Source organism: Mytilus galloprovincialis, chromosome 5 (genome assembly GCF_965363235.1).
Source record: "Mytilus galloprovincialis chromosome 5, xbMytGall1.hap1.1, whole genome shotgun sequence".
NCBI classification, from domain to species: domain Eukaryota; kingdom Metazoa; phylum Mollusca; class Bivalvia; order Mytilida; family Mytilidae; genus Mytilus; species Mytilus galloprovincialis.
Genome location: NC_134842.1, coordinates 23,473,781 through 23,490,135, shown reverse-complemented (window position 1 = coordinate 23,490,135; position 16,355 = coordinate 23,473,781). Strand labels below are relative to the sequence as shown.

General features: G+C 30.7%; 1 protein-coding gene across 3 annotated transcripts in view; it reads right to left on the bottom strand.

Annotated features, from left to right (window-relative positions):
• LOC143075439 (PR domain zinc finger protein 14-like) overlaps positions 1-4,771 on the bottom strand; it is a 28,415-nt gene extending 23,644 nt beyond the window's left edge. For all 3 annotated transcript variants that reach the window (XM_076250848.1, XM_076250849.1, XM_076250850.1), the window contains exon 1: positions 4,716-4,771. In XM_076250848.1, the coding sequence (XP_076106963.1) occupies positions 4,716-4,732 (17 nt within the window). In that variant the 5' untranslated portion in view covers positions 4,733-4,771. The remainder of the gene's footprint in view (positions 1-4,715) is intronic.
• Between the last annotated feature and the right edge of the window lie 11,584 nt (positions 4,772-16,355).

Below are 16,355 nucleotides of genomic sequence, written 5' to 3'. Positions count from 1 at the left end.
TTATCAAATCAAAACTGCAGAATTAGTCAAATATCTAAAATTAATGTTTTACATATTTTATTTATTTTTCACTAGCGCACATTTTTTTGTAAAGGTAAACGAGATATCTTCTTCTGTGTGTAACATAAGAATCAAACATATTCATTATAAAGACTTAAGTCAAGTAGTCTTGTGAAATCTTTATTCTTTATAGCGGGAATAAATATGATTTCCAGATGTATTTACACTTTGGACGATTTGGCAATATTCATGTTTATTGAAATGTACGATAACATTAAACCTCAAAACTATCGCTTATTTCCATACTGCATTTCATATTTTTAATGTTTTAATTCAATTATAAGATTATGAAGAATTTACCAATAAATAACCCGTTTGGATTTTAATCAATTTTTTAGTTTATTTATTTGTTTAAATCAATTTTCTAAATGCCAAATTGTAAAGGTGAAAGCATGTTCAGTAGGGTAATCAATCTTTCACGATTAAGAACACCCGAGTGAGACCATTAAGGACAGGTCATGTAAATGGAACAGATGTAAGATACCAGGGCGGATATTCAAACAAGATTTGTTCCGAACGGACGGATTTTTCTACATGTCCTACGATAAAGTAGTACTACGATTAGGGTTTTAGGCATATAAGCCCACGTCTATTTGACCGTTATCTGACATTTATTGCAGAATAATGATCAATTTTATTTAAATAAATGGATATAAAAAAAAAAAAAACTATTAACACACAACCAGTACCTTACACGATATAATTGATACGCCGGATTATAAACTAAGTTGACAAACTTTGAAAAATAAAACTTAAAACTTTGGCGCTTCTGGTACTGAAGCTATAGCAAGCCCATTAACTGACCATTGGTGTCTCGGATAATGGTCATAATACGGCAGATTATAAACTAACTTGACAAACCTTAAAAAATTTAATTGAGAACTTTGACGCTTCTTGTTCTGAAGCAAGCCCATTAACCTGAGCAGTGGAGTCTCGGATGATGGTCCTGCAATTTAAGGTTTTATAACATTTACATTAAATTTAAATAAATAGATTAAAATACCGCAAATTACGTCTTGCGAGAACGAGTAAAGAGAATTTAAAGTATTATTGGTTTTTTTTTTATTTGCCACTGGACGTTAAACAACCAGCAATCAATCGGCCAAGTTCTATTGTTAGTTGTTAATCAATATTTATGTATTTATTCGTATACATATTTATTAAAATGACAGTTATTAACATTTTGGGCAATAATTCGTTAGCTCAAAAGAAAAAAGGGAAAATTGAAAGGTAATTTTTAGCATATCGTTTAAGTATATTTTTCGTGTTTTGCTAAATATAAAACAAAGAAGATGTGGTATGATTGCAAACGAGACAACTCTCCATAAGAGACCAAAATGACACACAAATTAACGACTATAGGTCACATATAATTTTATATATAAATTTCAAATGAAAATATGTACAATGTGTAATAGTAATTATCTAATTAAATGACCATGAATTATAGACCTAAAGAAATATATAAAAAAAATTATCGTTCACCAGATTGTCTTGAAATTACATGGCAAATAACATTGAATTGAACATGAAGAAAATCACTGTTTTTCACAATGAACTTTTGCAAATGTCTAGCAATTAATGTAAAAGGAACTTAAAGAAAGAATTTGCCCGAACAAATCTTTTTTCTTTGCATAATTACACGATAGAATCCTTTTAATATTTTCAATTTTGATTTTTTTCATTTTTTTAAATGCATTTTAATTGATTCCCATTAATTCATTTCTCTATTAATGTTTCGATGGTGGGAATTATACGCACCGTTTTATTATAAACCGCGAAAAAGTGTTAATGATCAAGTGTGAGGTTATTGAGCTGCATCTAGATTTTCTTTAAATCATTTTAACTTCTCATATTTGATTAAAATATCATATTCTAAACATTATTAAGTGCATTAAAAAAGGTTGCTTGTATATGTCTTGTTCAACAAATAATATACTTTTTTGTACTATTAAGTATTTGCCAGTAACTCCTTTGGTTAAAAAGGGATACATGTTTTTATTATTTTTGAATGAAATTTAAATGGTTTTTCCTTTTATACCTGACGAGATGTTATAGCAGCAAAAAGAAAAAGAAAAAAAATACTATTTGAAATGAATTATAACTACATGACTTCAAGTGTATTAAAAGATCTAAGTGATGTAAACTTAAAAGTCATTTATTAACCTTAACCTCAAGAACTTATATTACTCGTGGAAACAAACGAGAAGGTACATAGTAGAATGTTTATAATGGACAATTTTCGTAATATTTATGTTACAAATATACCTAAATCATATATATCATCCAACTTAAAAAAAAAACAACATTGTATTCTCCATTTTCACACATTTCTATGTTTATTTGTTTTGTACTGTTGATATTCTAATAGGCAAATTAATACTTTTTCGAGAAATACATTTATACTTTACAGGACTATTTGACTTGAAAGCGTGACATTTGCAACCAGAATGTGTATAAAATTGAGAATGGAAATGAGACAACAACCCGACCAAAGAATAAAAAAACAGCCGACGGCCACCAAAGGGTCTTCAATACAGCAAGAAGCCCCTCACTAGGAGGCGGACTTTAGCTGGCCCCTTAACAAAAATGCACTGATCTGAAAGGTTATAATGCAATAGACTTCCTTGTGTATTTACTGGGACTAATATCAGATTTGTTTTAATATATTGGTCCACATTTTTTCAATAAATTCATGACACGAGTGACCAAGCTTTTACCTCAAAAATATTATTTTAATTATCCCTTCTCAATTTATACAGGTCACGTTTGCAAGAGTTATGGCCCCTATCACCAAGTCAGTTGCAACTACTATAAATAGTGAATAAAAAAACTACTGGATTATTATTTAAAATGCAGGAGCCTGGGGCCTGGTTTTAGAAAGTATCATAAGATATGTCATAAGATATATCTTAGGTTTTTTATGATCATCTTATGACCATCATATGATATGTCATAGGATGTAAATCAAAGCTGTCTTAAGAGAGTCATAGCTATGATGCTGTTATGACTGTCATAAGTGAACATTATTTTCTATTATTTTAAATAATGATTACAAAGTGATAATATCAGATTATTACATGGCATTTTTCATATCGCATGTATTATCTCAGCCCTAGGTTCAATGTCAACCCAAGAGCCGCATGGCTAGAGGGATGATATTGACCGAGGGCTGATAATACATGCGATATGAACAATGACATGTTATGATCTTTTTATCATATGCTTCAACAATGGAGAAAAATAACAGATTCATATATTGATCCTTTTACGTGGTTCTCAAATAGAGGTTAAAGAGTGAAAAGTTCAAGGACGTCGGACCCCAAATTTAGTACATTTGATATGAAATCTTTCTATCATATTCCTCAACAGAGAAGAAAAGCATTTTTAATATGGAAAAATTGAGAGAAAAAAAATAATTCAACAATATACTTACTGAATACTGTTTGGAAAAGTCAACTTTTTTAAAGTAACTTTCTAGATTATGTTTGAAACTTTTAAAAAATGCAATTATTTAATAATTTGTTTGTTTTTTATTTTTGATTTCTTATAATTATTTTACACAATATACTTTTCAGTATCCAAATAATTGTTTTGCACACTACTTTGTAATGTTTTTCACTGAAAACGTATCATTGAGGTGTATTTTCCGGAATATGCCGAGTATCACCGGAATGCCATGCGATAACGTTACGGAATAGCATGTGATAACAATCAAAGCATGTGATAAACTTTTCATATCAGCCCGCTAAGTACCAATTCGAAAAATATGGAATTTACGTAAATTTAATGCTATTATCATACAGTAAAAATTATATGTTATTTAGTCTAAGTATATGATAAATATAAATATAAAAATGAAGAGTATGAACATATAAATTATTACCATTCGTGATATTTACGAATATTTTATTTTTGTCATTATAATAAACATAAAATTTTATACAAAAAGGAATTGAAATATGAGTTGATAATTTGTTTAAATTTAGTTTGTAATATAATATATTAAATCTTGAACTTCCCTTTCGTGTATTATCATACATGCATTGTTATTTAACTGTGAATACTTTTTAGATTCGGTACATCGAGTACCCGCTTAACGAAATGCCCGTGCATATACGTTGATATAGTACTATTAAATATACCTAGAAACGAAATAATATGTATATTTATTATACAAAACCATGAGTTTGACAAGAATTCCAAATTGTATGTCGCAGGAGATTAAAATTTTAATTCACGTAGTTGAGAAAAATAAAATCTTTACTATTTAGCTTACTGAGAAACACAAAAAAATATTTTTATTGCAATTAACATGAAATTATACATGAAAAGTAATTAAAATTTTACTTGACAATCATAAGACCATCATAAGTCATGTCGCGAAGGGTCTTAAGCTTACGACAAAAGTTATGACAAATCGTAACTTGGGACACTTTCGAAAACATATCTTACGCCTATGACATGTCCTAAGACCATCACAAGAGTCATAAGATACTTTCGAAAACCAGGCCCAAGAAGTATTATGATTTAACCTTTTTCAAATGACCAAAAAGGCATATTGTTACTATGACATTGTGATTGCAAATGCCTAGAAATACAAAAAAAAGCAAAAGAATGTAAATAACAAGCTTATATCATTATTTTTAACGTACCCCTGAAAATCGGTCATGTCCGGTGGTGAGAAATAATTAACTTGCAACTGATTATCCATTGCAAAATATGATATTGAAACTTTTCTAAGATTTTTTAAGTTAAATACCAAATATGCGCTAAATTTACTGTTAATATCTGAACCAATCATAGAGCAGTATTAATCAAGTAGATATAACGCATGCGTTAATGATTTCCTTGCTGATTAGTTTTCCGCGCCTGTAAAATCACGCACGGTCTATCCATTTCAGACATTAACATTCATTAATAATGTAGCAATGAATGTTTTATGGTCTTCTAACACACGAGGCGGTAATTTTATGGTCTTGGAATAACTAGTTGATTAGAAGGAGAGTATTATCACAGAGAGGCATTTAATATGACAGGAAATGTATGGAAGCGTTGATCTTTTAATCTATCTCATATATGTACAAATAATTAAGATTTAAATATGGCATCAATCTATTTCTTTTTACCGCTTCGCTTTATACCGTTATATTTTTAATGTTGAATTTTATAAGAAAGAATAAGAAAACATTAAGCATGAGACAATTTGAACAAAACCAACCCATAAAATAAACGGAGATTTATAAAATACTGTGATGATAACTGTCAAATTATATATTAATTTGGTTTCTGTAATTTTAAAGATTAGCTATAAAATTTAAGTATTAATTTATTCATTATTCAATTAAAAGGTAACATGCTAAAAGATGATGCATTTTTTTTTTAAATTTCTTACAATTCCATTTAATTATATAGAGAAAGAATAAAAATATAATATGCATAGGCTTAGGAGGACACAGATTATCCGAAAAACGTTAACTTAGCGTTGTCCCATGTAACAAACTCGAAACATAAAACTCGAACAATTTGCGAAATATTCACGCAACTCTTTGAAATTTTGCATGAACATTCTATGACGTGATATATTTCAGTATTGGTTAACATGGCTGTCTCCATTTAAAATTTTCATACATATTTTCAAAAGAATATGATATACGGAAATGTCCCATCGGAAATTTAATTTGGAAACTTGAAACATTTCAGTTCAAAAATAAAATTTTGACAGATAATTCATTAAATTGGAAGCACGATCGTTTTGACTAAGTGTTAGCTCCCAAAATTCGAATTAAAAAATAAATTGAGCTACTATTCAATTCAAAACAATAGATTTGCAATGTCTTGCGGAAATGTCCGAGTTAAACTTTCATGCCTTCACAAACCTTTTACGATAAAAAAAAAAAAAAAAAAGAAGAGATATTTGATTTCGTGAAGATTATTTTTCGGCTTTGACAACTATACCAATAAAAAGTACTGTTAAAGTTGAAGTTGGTACACCAAATAGCATTAAGATTACAGGGTTATCTATAAAAAAAATACGGATTAATGAAAATGTCTTGCAAGTTTGTCCGTTATCATAATTTGACGTCGCTACAAGCGTAATATAGGGACGGCATGAACTGCATTCGCGTGTTCCTTCTTCCACTAAATATAAATGTCCTGCTTCCAACAAAACGAAATGATGCACACATTACACAAATACACATCTATAAGACGATCAAAAAATAAGAAAACTTAAGTATCATAAGTATAAGCTATTGTATGTCACTGCTTGAATAAAATCATACTCGGGTTGAATATATAATGCAGCAATATTCCGTAAAAAACACACAATTACTAGCAGTAAAATTGAATGTCCTAGTTAATTAAAAATTAAATTGGATTGGATTCTCACAGCATTTATACTTGTGTGTTATACTTTACATTTACCCCAAAAGAAAAGCAGGGAGAATTAGATAAAGCACGTTTCCAATTTAACGTCATTTTTCTGTTACAATAAATGGTAACAATATCTGACGTTGCATCACGGTCATGTTACGTATGCACATGTGTATGTTTTACCGGTTCAACATAACTTAACTTTTAACGAAAATATGAAAAAAGTAAAAAAATAAACTAAAGCATTAAAAGCTAAACAAAATAGGAAATACATGTATGTTTAGGAAAATAAATTATTTTGATAAATTTAGATATCTTTTTACAAATCACTTTCTTAAGGAAGTAACAACAACAAGTCCAGTGGCGGCAGTACAAAATATCAAAACTAGTTTTACACACACATCTATCAAAATAAGTAAAATATATTTGTATTTGAGTGCTGTATTAGTTTAAGTCGTTGAAAATTTGAAAAAAATATGTAAATGTTATTTCCTGGTATTTAGACAATGAGTATGCTTCATACACGATAATAAATAATTGTGTGCAACTAGATTCTACTTTTTGAAAACGATGACTTCGATTTTAGTGCCTTATGACCACCTCCTATTGGGCTATAATAAGTCTACACAATATTGGTAGATGTCATGTACTAGTCCTTCGTCAGAACGGTATAGACGCAACGTCAGATAATGCTACCATTTGGTGTAACAGAAAAATGACGTTAAATTGGAAACGCGCTTTATCTAATTCTTCCTGCTTTCCTTTTTGGGTAAATGCAAAGTATAACACACAAGTATAAATGCCGTGAGAATCCAATCAAATATGATTTTATAATTAACATAGGATATTCAATTTTACTGCTAGTAGTTATGTGTTTTTGGAGGAATATTGCTGCATTATATATTCAACCCGAGTATGATTTTATTCAAGCAGTGATATACAATAGCTTATACTTATGATACAGAAGTTTTCTTACTTTCTGATCGTCTTATAGATGTGTATTTTTGTAATATGTGTGCATGATTTCGTTTTGTTGAAAGCAGGACATTTATATTTAGTGGAGGAAGGATCACGCGAATGCAGTTCATGCCGTCCTTAGCATATTACGCTTGTGGCGACGTCAAATTATGATAACGGACAAACTTGCAAGACATTTTCATTAATCCGTATTTTTTATAGATAACCCTATAATCTTAATGCTATTTGGTGTACCAACTTCAACTTTGAAAGTACTTTTTATTAATATAGTTATCAAAGCCGAAAAATAATCTTCACGAAATCAAATCTCTGTTTTTTTGGCCGTAAAAGGTTTGTGAAGGCATGAAAGTTTAACTCGGACATTTCCGCAAGACATTGCAAATCTCTTGTTTTGAAATGAATATGTAGCTCAATTTATTTTTCAATTCGAATTTTGGGAGCTAACACTTAGAACAAAACGATCGTGCTTACAATTTAATGAATTGTCTGTCAAAATTTTATTTTTGAACTGAAATGTTTCAAGTTTCCAAATTAAATATCCAATGGGACATTTCCGTACATCATATTCTTTTGAAAATATGTATGCAAATTTTAAATGGAGACAGCCATGTTAACCAATACTGAAATATATCACGTCATAGAATGTTCATGCAAAATTTCGAAGAGTTGCGTGAACATTTCGCGAATTGTTCGAGTTTTATGTTTCAAGTTTGTTACATGGGACAACGCTTAATAAACGTTTTTCGTACAATCAGTGTCTTCCTTAAGCCTATGATTATTATATTTTTATTCTTTCTCTGTCATAATGTGAAAATTTAAGAATCAATCTTTATTTTCATGTATAATTTGAAATATTTATTTCAGCATTTTTATAAAAAAATTCCCGTCAAATATTTACTTAACGCTATTTTTCGTGGTAGTAGCAATATCTAACGTTGCGTCTATAACGTTTCGAAAAGTGCTGAATTTTTCTTGTCATTATGAATATAACAGATGTTACTTGTGAAGGTGAATATTCTTACTTTTCTGGGTCCTACTAAAATGCGCCCGGGAGCGCCCGGGTGAAGAAAAAGCGCCCGGAGAAGAAAATATAGCGCCCGGGGAACAGAAAAAGCGCCCGGGGAAAATATATAGATATTTTATTGGCATGAGACAACTTTGTTAAGTTATGGACATTGATTTTTTTTTTATTTTAGACAAGTAATTTGCAAATTCAGATAATAGACATTTGTAATAAAGCACAAAAACAAGTATGAATGTTTCAATTTTAACAATAATATATGAATACTATTTCGAAAGACTGATAATAATGGATCACAGTTTATGCGGAAGATTTATAACATGTATGACATCAAAAGACATGTTTTTCAAAAACGATATCAAAATGAAAAATGTATAAGACAACACAAATTTCACAGATAAATATTAATTTAATCAAAATCAAAAGAGGTATACATAATAAATCAGCAAAAAAAAGCAGTACTATACATGTACCGCAGAAACGTTGGTACATTTATTAGTATATACTTTAAACATTGCGTCTTACTTTATAATCACTTAATACCATGGGAAAACTAAACTTCATTATCGATTATTTTGAAAACGCTGAATTTAACCATATTAGTACAAATACAAATCAAGTGAAACAAATATTGCAAGTAGAATTATTTTATTTCAATATTGTTTCTAATGCAGTCTCTTGGTACCTGTTACCTTCTTAATCTATACACACAAGGCGACTGCTCAACAATCAATTAATTTCTAAAGACATGAAATGCGTGAATATCTTCAGAGATAAATAATGAGTTGATGCTTTCTTTATTTTATGGTTTGAGGGGACAATTCGTAGAATAGAAGAAAGCTCTGATTGTTATCAGTGTGATTTTCTGAAATGATGCATTAACCTAATAGGGGGAAATCCTCTGGTGGATAGGTAATACAGAGATCATTTTCTTATAGCAATAAACGTGTTCTTTTTAGATTTCTTATCAATTCAAGTACGTCGTAAAAGGCATCGGGCTGATTACTTTCCGAGCAAAACCAAATCATGCAATATGATAGATGGTTTCATATCATTGCATACTCCTAAGTAAGACAATGATATTATAGGAATACCAAATGGCCAGATTTTGAAGGGCACAAAAAGCAATTAAAGGCGTGGCACTTGTAAAAAAAAGTCTATGCAATAACCATACATATTACGGTGACCTATAGTTGTTAATTTCTGTGTCATTTGGTCTCTTGTGGAGAGTTGTCTCATTGTCAATCATACCACATCTTTCTTATAGTTCTCATTTGGTTCTATGTACACTCTACTATTGCCAATTAAGATAATGCAAATTTTGATAAAATATATTTTATGAATTGGAAGTGTAGTGGCTGTTTTTATATCTGGTTGCTTTTTTTGTTTCAGGTAAGATTTGTATCCCAAATATAGGCAATAGTAATATACCGCTGTTCAAAAGTCAAAAATCGATTGAGAGAAAACAAATCTGGATTACAAACTAAACCCGAGGGAAACACATCAACTATAAGAGGGGAAAATGGCAACAGCACATGACAGGAATACAGTACAAATAAATGCAATAACATTCAGGACAGAGAAATACACAAACAAATAATATATTTTGACATGATAATAGATATAGGAAGATGTGGTGTGAGTGCCAATGAGACAACGCTCCATCCAAATAACAATTTAAAAAAGTAAACCATTAACCATAGAATAACATAGAACACGTACAACAACCTCAGACAGCACAAAACAGCACAACAGAACCACGCCTTGTCTGTCACACAAGTGTATCAACGCCACAAAAGTCACGTCACAGGTAAATAGAATAACATAGAACACGTACAACAACCTCAGACAGCACAAAACAGCACAACAGAACCACGCCTTGTCTGTCACACAAGTGTATCAACGCCACAAAAGTCACGTCACAGGTAAATAGAATAACATAGAACACGTACAACAACCTCAGACAGCACAAAACAGCATAACAGAACCACGCCTTGTCTGTCACACAAGTGTATCAACGCCACAAAAGTTACGTCACAGGTAAATAGAATAACATAGAACACGTACAACAACCTCAGACAGCACAAAACAGCATAACAGAACCACGCCTTGTCTGTCACACAAGTGTATCAACGCCACAAAAGTTACGTCACAGGTAAATAGAATAACATAGAACACGTACAACAACCTCAGACAGCACAAAACAGCACAACAGAACCACGCCTTATCTGTCACACAAGTGTATCAACGCCACAAAAGTCACGTCACAGGTAAATAGAATAACATAGACCACATACAACAACCTCAGACAGCACAAAATAGCACAACAGAACCACGCCTTGTCTGTCACACAAGTGTATCAACGCCACAAAAGTCACGTCACAGGTAAATTAAAAAAAAATAAAAATAACAATCAAGATTAGGCTTGTAATCATATTATTTGATGTATTTTATAACAATTACAAGAATATTACAATAGAATTGTGTTAGTAATTAGATAATTCATTGCCATAAAAAGGTATGTGGGTATTTCTTCTAAATCTAACTGTAAAACAAATAATTCGCTACTTTAAACTAAAATCATATACATGGATGTTTAATTATCTTGACTTCTTCATAAGTTTCGAAAATAAAAAAAAAAACAGAAAATGAAACATCTACAAACGATAAGACATTTACCAATGTCCGATCATAATTACAAATACAACATCATAATTAAAAACATAAATGTTGAATAGACACATACCATAACACGTCTTATAGCAACTCAAATTCACACTCATCATAACAGTCATATTCGGGAATAGTTCATGTTTGTTACTCAAAAGACCAGACGACGTAAATGGTAAACCAACATCTGAGACGTGGTAAAACTACCTTAGTTAGTTCCGACACAGAAACATTTTATGGATTAACCAATTCGTGTCCACAAAATTTACGGAGTGTCATTTTTAATCTTTCCTCTTAATAACTTTGTTGGAGCAGTTTCTGTATAGTGTGAACATGCATGAGTATAACTTATCAATTGAAAGACGTGAACGCCATACGATGGGACAGAGGGTATGTTACAGCTGAGAAACGGAAAAATGATAATTGGGAAGTTGAAATTGTCCCATTTTCATAAAGTTAAGTGTGAAGTCATCCATCTGTGTCGATATTGAGGAAAAGATCAAAGTATGAAACAGCCCTTCTTGTATCCGTAGTATCTTTAATTTTAAGTTCACTGGGATATACGAGATGTTAGTATTGGCTGAAATATGGGTTATCCAGGACATCATCAATATATCTGAAAGAAAAATGAAAGAATTAAAAAAATGCACAGAGGTATAAAATGAATTATACAAACTTTTGGACAGTTCCACATATCATATAATACATAGTTTCTTTTGTCCTCGACATACTAGCAAGTTTATACACAAAATGTACAACAACGCACAGATATCTTTATGATGTATACCAAACAGCTCCCTTTATAGGTAGCCACATGTAAACGACGTTGCTAATGTTTTACTCTCTTTTTATCTAGAGGGAATTACATATAGTATACTTTTCGTGCGGTATAACAACGAACAAATAGATGATATCAACTCATCATGAAAATTACCGGTCGTTAAAGATTACATTAAATTTCTTTGAACAGTCTGTTTAATATTTTCATTACGTTTTGCATTTAATATAAGGGTGAACAGGAGGTTTTGTGCACCAGCAAAAATATCAATGGTCCTTTCAAGGTGAAATTTCATATTTCGATACAATTTGAATAGCCTCAACTTATTAGGCAACATTTTAGTGAAAATGTACGTTGAAAATGTATGTTGTATTCTGTTTCTTCATCAATTAGATAGAAAGTGAATCGAATAGCTCATTATCCAAAGGGACAGTGTATAAGGAACATTAAGAATAAGCTCAAACTTAAGGCGACAGTATCTTACCGATGTTAAACTTTCGTAAGGTGGTTATCAAGAGATAAATCTAGATAAAATGAACTTCGATTGAAACTGATTGGGACACAGATCACTTTGGTTGGGTTGTAGTCTTTTTGACGTATTCCCAAATTTCATTCTAAATTTTATGGAAGAACGTAACGTTATAACTAAGATAAGTTAGAGCAGTGTGTATGTAACAACTGTTTGTCGTCTTACTGAAGACAATAACAATCAAAACCAAGGAGTAAACAAAGACTAAAAACCAAAGGACATTTACATAAACAGTTATAAATAATAAAGAAGAAACAACACGAACTCCACTAAAAACTGGGAGTAAAATCAGGTGCTCCGGAAAGGTAAGCATTTCCTGCACCGTTGACGGCACTCGTCGTGTTATTTCTTTGTTCAGTTCGGTGATGATGGAAGGTTGTTATAAATGAGGAAGAATATCAGGCGAGATACAGTAATACGTATTTTAAAATTTTAAAAGTGTTATTTATATATATAAAAAAAGAAGATGTGGTATGATTGCCAATGAGACAACTCTCCACAAGATAACAAAGAGCAGAAATAAACAGCTATTATAGGTCACCGTATGGCCTCAACATTTTACTAAGTTTTAATCCTAAATGTGTTAAAAATGTTTAACTGTTAACTATTCGTAAAAATTTTCATTTTTTTCAATTATACGAGTTAAGTCTTTTCTAAAGTTGTGCCAATTTGTTTTGATTTACAGTTTACCAAGGATGGCTACGATATTGTAATGAACATTATGAAGACCTAACTGTAACGACAAATGACAGTTACTAGCGTGATCCAATGATATTGATGTTCTCAGTAACACACCTTTTCACAGCTCTTTACAAAACATCCCGTGTTGAATAATCAAATGTTAGGATCTTATTATTCTTTAAATTGCTAACTCAATAACTAAAATGAAAGGCGCTAACAAAAAGTTATTTAATGATGAGATGAGATATGTTAACGCCATCTTTAAAGCGTTTTGGGGATTGAACTTTACTGACGCTGCGATTTGTTGCTATGAATCTGTCACAGAAATGTGCGAATGAGAACTTTAAAGTCAGTGAAAGTGTTAAAAACGTTTGAAAGGTCTCGGCATATGTTTGTTCTGGGAGTTGTGTGGTAATCATTGTCTTGACATGTCACGACAGGTTAAAATTTAAATCTACATACTCAAACGCAAAGTAAAGCATTAATATGAGGCTTATTTTCTTGCATGGACTTTTTTTGATACAAACATATAGATAATTACATTTGAATTTATATAAAAAAAACTAAACTTTCCTACTAATTGATTTCTTTATATTTTAACTTAAATATAAAAAAAGAAGTCCAAGATAGTATAAAAAACGTTTGTAACAAAACCATGAACATATCAATTAATGGATGAATAAACTCATCATAAATACCAGGACTAAATTTTATATATACGCCAGACGCGCATTTCGTCTACAAAAGACTCATCAGTGACGCTCGAATCCAAAAATGTTAAAAAGTCCAAATAAAGTACGAAATTGCCAAATACAGCTAAGGTAATCTATGCCTGAGGTAGAAATCCTTAGTATTTCAAAATATTCAAAATTGTGTAAACAGTTAATTTACAAATATAACAATATCAATGATGATTCATGTCAGCACAAACAGTGCTGAAATAAACTCATCGTAAATACCAGGATTAAAATTCTGTATAAGCATCTGACGCGGGTTTCGTCTACAAAAGTCTTACCATTGTCGCTCGATTAAAAAAAAGTTATAAAGAACAAATAAAATACAAAGTTGAAGAGCATTGAGACCAAACATTTTGAAAGATATTGAAAATGAGTATAAAAACTCTTTGGTTTGTATACACATTATCTACGGTTAAAAGGGCGGTATGAAACAGGTTACAATTGTCATGTTCCATCAGTGGAACTGCCGGAGTCTTAAAGAAAAAGCACGTTCCTCGAATTCCTCGAAAAATGTCTGTACCAAGTGGGGAACATCGCAGTTGTGTTCCACTCGTAGCGTTGGTTGATAATATTTGTCAGTTTCTAGGGACTTCCTCCTTTTAGATTTACCTTGATTTCGGTATTTCTATACTTTTTAACATAATATTGAAATTAGTAAATGCCTAAAAGTGGTTGAGTTTTTAACTTTTTATACATCCTGCAGTTCGATATGTACCTGATTAAAACTACGCCACTGATAATACTTCTTAACAAAATTTGTCTACGTTTTTTGTTAACAATTTAACGATATATTCCAATTATTATTTTTATCCTTTAGAAAGTCCACAGGTTAATATTATATCAATCTGTCTACTTTGTTCATCAATTTGTTGATGGAATAATATTGTATCCTCTGAGATTAATTAGATAGAGCTCTATTCAATTGATAAGTCAATCAAACAACAATTTATTACCGGTTCTACCTTCTTTAATGATATTACCTGCTAGAGGACGTGATGTTATCATTCATGCAAAAGTTTACTAAGTTAGTTCATTCACGATAATGACTGTCCTTCGAAATTCAATTGACATTGAATGTTGTCGTCTAATGCAGGGTAATGATGCGAGGTTCATCTTCCGATTAACTATTTTTGTCTGATAAAAGGGACGTGCGATTTTCGTTTTAATATATATAATATAATATATAAGGCTATTACTAAGGAAATACTAAGGCTTTTCTTCCTCGGGAATAGTCTTAGATTACCTTAGCAAAACTTTAATTATTTTATTTGGCCTTTTTAACTTTTTTGGATTCGAGCGTCACTGATGAGTCTTTTGTAGACGAAACGCGCGTCTGACGTAAATTCTTTATTGGATCCTTGTATTTATGATGAATTTATATACACTAGCTTAAACAGGATTTGAAATAAATCATTGCCTAAATCTTTGTTCGTATCATTAAGTGTTTTTTTGTTTAACATAACGCACTTCCTTACGACAAAGTACTTGAACATTTTATTGAATTGTTCTATGAAAAATTATGACAGTAACTAATAGAAAAAACTAAAGAAATAAGGTATCCATCCATGTTTATATGTTGAACGTCAAAGTATTGTAATTTTAATGGGAAACTTATTTGCAACTATCTTTGCTGATGAAAAGAAAACTGAAACTGTAAATAATATTTTCAAAAGTAATACCAAATATTGCACTGCCGTAAACTGATGAAAACTAAGAGTTGATTGAAATAAAGATTAATTATTTATCTTTCATCTTTTAAGAACGCTCAATGCAAAACGCATATATTAAGACCATACACAATGCAATTTATGGAGCTAGTATTTAGTTCATAGCGAAATTGTCCTAATAATTATTTTATGAATTTTACATATGAATAGAGCACTACTTTTACGACAGGAAATACATAAAACAATAATGATAAGTGTTTTTAGTTTTTGTTTAGATACAAACTTGTGAAAACAATATATTGGTCTAAAGGTCAAATGATGTATGGAAGAGATCATTATGAATAAGTATATTAACATTTCCTGACATGCATATCAATTATATGGTCATTTTAATAAATTTTCTGTTTACACAAATATGATTTTTTCAAAATACTAAGGATTTTCTTATTCCAGACATAGATAGCCTTAGTCGTTTTTGGCACAACTTTTTGGAATTTTGGGTCCTCAATGCTCTTCATTTTTGTACTTGTTTGGCTTCATAAATATTTTGATGTGAGCGTCACTGATGAGTCTTATGTAGACAAAACGCACGTCTGGCATATTAAATTATAAGCCTGGTACCTTTCATAACTATTTCTTCATTAAATCATTTACTAGTCATAAACTTTTGTTCTTTGAAATATAACAATTGGTTTGACCTTTTACGCTGCTGTAGAAATTTCCCTGATTTATTTTAAAATTGCAAAGTATGATGATTATATACTAGTAGATTTTAACATTGTTACCAGTAGATTATCGGATAATTTATCTGAGGCTCGGACTTTAAAATTTATAATTTAACTATCGAGATTGGATAAAT